The sequence below is a fragment of the Phyllostomus hastatus genome, unplaced genomic scaffold, assembly GCF_019186645.2.
Source record: "Phyllostomus hastatus isolate PE091 unplaced genomic scaffold, TTU_PhHast_1.1 phas_scaffold_345, whole genome shotgun sequence".
NCBI classification, from domain to species: Eukaryota; Metazoa; Chordata; class Mammalia; order Chiroptera; family Phyllostomidae; genus Phyllostomus; species Phyllostomus hastatus.
The window spans coordinates 2,915,741-2,920,509 of record NW_025334024.1 but is presented as its reverse complement, the minus strand read 5'-3'; the positions used below and the strand labels follow the sequence as shown (position 1 = coordinate 2,920,509).

Sequence of the window (4,769 nt, the reverse complement as noted above, 5' to 3'; positions counted from 1 at the left end):
CCCGGAAATTTTTCCAAATAAACACAGCTTGATTCAACTTGGGTGGGCGGACTTATCAACAGACTAATTCTATAAACAAATGAAGGAATAGCCCTGAAACCGATTGGCTGGTATCAAAAAGACACGTGGAGAGAAAAGCTTGGAGTTTTTCAGCAATGAAATTTTAATTAATGTGGGTGGGCTGAGAACACAACGACTGTTTATCATAGACAATTTATTTTCCAGCGCTAAGTCAACATATAATAGCAAACTTACAACAATTATTTAACATTTTTGAAGCCATGAAGAAGGGACAGAGCGTGCAGCGGCCGGGGAGAGCGGCGGAGCGGGAGACGGACGCACGGCGGGCTCCCCGGGAGGGCCCCAGCGGCGTTGGGCGCAGTCCCTGAGCCCGCCCGGGTCGCTTGCGTCTCGGGGAGCGCATCACCGCCTCCCGCTCGCCATGAGCCACCTCTTCGGTCCCCGGCTGCCTGCTCTGGCCGCCTCGCCCATGCTCTATCTGTACGGCCCCGAGAGACCCGGGCTGCCTCTGGCCTTCGCCCCGGCGGCTGCTTTAGCGGCCGCGGGACGGGCGGAGCCCCCCCAGAAGCCGCCCTACAGCTACATCGCTCTCATAGCCATGGCAATCCAGGACGCGCCCGAGCAGAGGGTCACGCTCAACGGCATCTACCAGTTCATCATGGACCGCTTCCCCTTCTACCACGACAACAGGCAGGGCTGGCAGAACAGCATCCGCCACAACCTCTCGCTCAACGACTGCTTCGTCAAGGTGCCCCGCGAGAAAGGGCGGCCGGGCAAGGGCAGCTACTGGACGCTGGACCCTCGCTGCCTGGATATGTTCGAGAACGGCAACTACCGTCGCCGGAAGAGGAAGCCCAAGCCCGGCCCCGGGGCCCCTGAGGCCAAGCGGTCTCATGCCCAGACGCAAGAGCGCGGCGTAGAGGCGCAGCCAGACGCGGGGAGCCAGGAAAGGCGCCCCGGCCCCGCAACCCCCCGCCACGAGGGAGCGCCCGCGCGTCCCTGGCCCCTCGGGGGAGGCTCCTCTACGCCTGCACCTCTCCTCTGCCCCAGGCCCGAGCCCCCAGAGCGGGATGCGGGAGACGATGTCCAGGTCGCAGCGGCAGTGGCGGTGGGCCAGCAAGAGCACACGATGGAGGGCCGGGAGTCCCCTCCGCGCCCCGCCTCTCCGAAGAGCTCGGACAAGTCCAAGAGCTTCAGCATAGACAGTATCCTGGCGGGACGGCAGGACCAGAAGCCAACTGCAGGGGCCGAGCTCCTGGGAGTTGCCAAGCAGGGGCCCAGCGGCTGTCTCGGCACCTCGATTCTTGCCACCCCCGCTAACCTCCAGCCACCTTTCAACGCTTCCCTAATGCTCGACCCGCACGTCCAGGGCGGCTTTTACCAGCTCGGGATCCCCTTCCTCTCCTACTTCCCTCTGCAGCTCCCTGACCCCGTGCTTCCCTTCCAGTAAAGCGGACGGCGGAGCCGGTCTCTCCCCGCCCTGGTCTGAGCTGCTTGTGAGCCGCCACGGCTCCCACCGCTGGGGGAAGGATTCACTTTTTATTTTTCTTAAAGATCTTTTCCTCGGCTGAGGTGTGGACCTTGGAAAGTCTTTCCAACTTATGCGCGCAGGTGGGGGGACCTTCTTGGAGGGCACCTGCCCGAACCCGGACGTCTTAGGATATTAAAAAGATCCTGCCCCGTGGGAGTTGGGCATCTTAGACCTACTGCGCCAGCAGGAGAACACCTTGACCTCAGGTCAGTTTAAAGGTGCGGTCTTCAGCCACTCCCCACAGGTCCTGCGCGTCTTGGGCAGGGGCAGGCCCAAACAACCCGAAGGCAGGACAGAGGGACGTCGTGTGGTTCTTTCAGTCTGAGAGCCACCGGCGTTCGGGCTCACCGTCCCCAGCTCTGCCATGCTGGGACTCAGGACTTGGCCTTCACCCCTTGGGATGACGCGCGTTGGCAGCTGGGTTTGCCCCGAGGTCCAGTTGTGGGGACCCCAGGGTGATCCGTTCTCCAGGTCCTTTGGCAGATCTAAGGCCCTGGTGAGGATTTGCAACCAACATCCAGGTGGAAGATGAGAAACCACACTTTGACTTTAAATACAGAAATTTTCTTTTCTTCTTCTTTCTGGACAGTAACGACAACATGTTCTGTTCTTTGGCTAAGTACTTGATTCTTGTTATTCTAACGACTGCCCCGTGAGAACATTTATGTTAACAACTGCTAAGAAGGTGCACTCTATGTAACATAGCTTTAGTCATTAGCCGACACACTCGTCCCCGCGCATGTCACCAGCCACAGCCATCCCGTCTTTTTGCTTTTGTTTGGAGGGGGTCAGAGATTTCAGGGGAGACCGGAAGTGTGTGAGGAGGAGGGAAGATGTCTCAGACAACACTGAGATTTTTGATTTCCCTGTTTTTTTCGAGATCTAGGTTTGACTGTGTTCGCATTTTCCAGAGCTGTGCAGTGAAGGACCACTGTGCATGGAAAAGGCTGGGTGAGACAGACACATGGAAGGCAGGCAGAAGGAGAGGTGTGCCGGGGCGGGGGGAGCAAGGGGTCTGCCAGTGTCAGCTGCAGGCCGCTCTCCGGGCTCTCTGGACCTCAAGGAACAGAAGGCACAGTGGGAGGATTCTTGTAGACATTCCCAGCCGACAGCATCCCAGCCTGCAACCTGACCCCGCTCCTCCCTCCAACCCCTACCACGCAGACCCAGAGCCGGCAGCTAAATAAACCCGTTATGGAGGTGACTGGAAGTCTGCTGGGAAGGGTGGGTCACCAGGCAGGGGTCTGCCGCAAAGATCTGGTGAAGAAGATTGAGATTTTCACAGTTTAGTGTAGCTTGGAACTTTCAGAAAATGCATCTGAACTCTTGTGATCTGTCTTTGGGTTGTCTTAGGGCTTCTGGAACTTGATTTTCTGAACCTCCCAGTTACTTTAATTTTATGTGATGCTGGAAAGGCACAGTAAGTCATGAGTTCTTGGAGGTGGGCTGAGCTAGGTCTTCAAACTAACTTTTAAATAGTTTCCAGGACTTGTATGAAACTGGACACAGACTTTACATCAAGAGAGACTGTTAGCTAATGTGTTGGAAGGGACATTTAGGACAGTCATAATCATTTCATAATTAGTAGGCACAGAGTTGACTTTCTGAGAATCCATCCTTAGAGCCATGTGCTACAAACTCGTGTTTCCCTGATGGCATTCCACCCAGGCTGGTGGGAACACTTCAGGGAGCTGCAGAGCGTCCTTGACTGGAATAACTTTGTCGAGACCTAGGCTCGTGGGGAATCTGAAATGTGGTGGAAGGGCTGCCATCAGCTGTTTTGTTGTCCCAAAGTCTCAGCCTCTGTGAATAAAGTTGTTTTTTTGTTAACCTCTCAGTGACTGGCTCAGTGGATTACTGGGAGGGAACACAAACAGTGTTAATAGGAACCAGGGCACTGGGATTCTGTTTGGGAACCCCATCAGCATCTCAGGGGCTTGAGCAGAGCACCCGGGACCAGCGGGTACTGCCTGAATGCCACAAAGGAAGATGAAAATTCCGCTCTGTAGGTAGGACATGTTTCTATTTATTCTTCTTTTTTGTGTGTGTTTTATTTGCTATCTTGTGTGTTTTGTTAATTTACGAGGGCTCTTTTCTGGAGAAGTCAATAACCTAATACTGCCATTTTAAAAGGATGATATTTTAGAGTTATAGTTCCAAAGCTATAATATAAACATTATTTTTATGTCACAGGGAAAAAAAGGCAGAAGTGTGTACCTGCTTTGTGAGGGGGTTCATCCATATAACCGGAGAAATTCTGTTCCCTCATCCCCACATTCATGTGGTTCAGGAAAGCCAAGAGAAATGGACAGTGGGTCATCGTCTGTGGATTCTCTACCATTTTATGTGTATGTCTCCCTACTGAAGAGAAAGAGGAGCTTTGGTCTTAGTAATCCAATAGCTTTACTAATGTTCCAGACTTACTGATGGGCTACAAATTACGGATCAGTGAGACCAAGAAGTGGATTCTACCCTTAACTGAAATATTTAGGGTGAGCCAGAAGTAACCGTACTCGTAGGCAATCTGAAGGTGTGCTTCTGTGCTCTCAGCGAAACAAGGGGTACACATTTTGTTTTCTGTAAATGATCTTTGGTTCAAGTCCTGGTCTTTCTCTCTCTCTCTCTCTCATACACATGCACACATGTGCATATACTGATCATCATATGGGGGATATGGCAGGTATATGTACGATGATAAATAAGTAATGCATATACATGTGTGCACATATATGTATACATTCATGCGTGTATGCGTGTGGATATATGTATATATGTGTGTGTTTGGTACATACCGATGCTTGGAAATTCATCTTTTTTGCACGTAGGTGGGACAGATAGTCTCAAATCTAGTGCAGAATCCTTTCAAAATAATCCAAGTATTGACACTTTTGGAAAGATTTTGTTTTTCTATATAGCTCAAGCCTGGCATAATTTAGTTTTTGTATTATAGTGAGGTGAACAGGGACTTTATGAAATGATCTTGGCAGATGTGCCCACCTGAGACCTTCACTTGCATGACTTGGACGATCAGAGAACTTTGCAAAGACCTTCACTTTGTCTGGCCTTGGATATTTGCTGCCTCTGAGGTTATTAACCTCCTGGGTCTCCAGTGCCCCATACCATTTTCTAGAACCTGAACAGGATGTGGTTAGCCGTTTTCACATATAATTGTGTCTCTCTGAAAAGGAGGCCGCATGTGGTCTCTACCATTTCATGT

At 51.9% G+C, this 4,769-nt stretch overlaps 1 protein-coding gene across 1 annotated transcript; it reads left to right on the top strand.

Annotated features, from left to right (window-relative positions):
• Positions 1-295: 295 nt before the first annotated feature.
• Positions 296-3,378, top strand: FOXL1 (forkhead box L1). The gene has a single exon (XM_045818863.1). The coding sequence runs from the start codon at positions 443-445 to the stop codon at positions 1,469-1,471; it is 1,029 nt and encodes a 342-aa protein (XP_045674819.1). The 5' UTR covers positions 296-442; the 3' UTR covers positions 1,472-3,378.
• Positions 3,379-4,769: the final 1,391 nt, after the last annotated feature.

Excerpts from the sequence above, each read along its gene's own strand:
- FOXL1 (XM_045818863.1), top strand. The coding sequence starts at position 443 with ATGAGCCACCTCTTCGGTCCCCGGCTGCCTGCTCTGGCCGCCTCGCCC.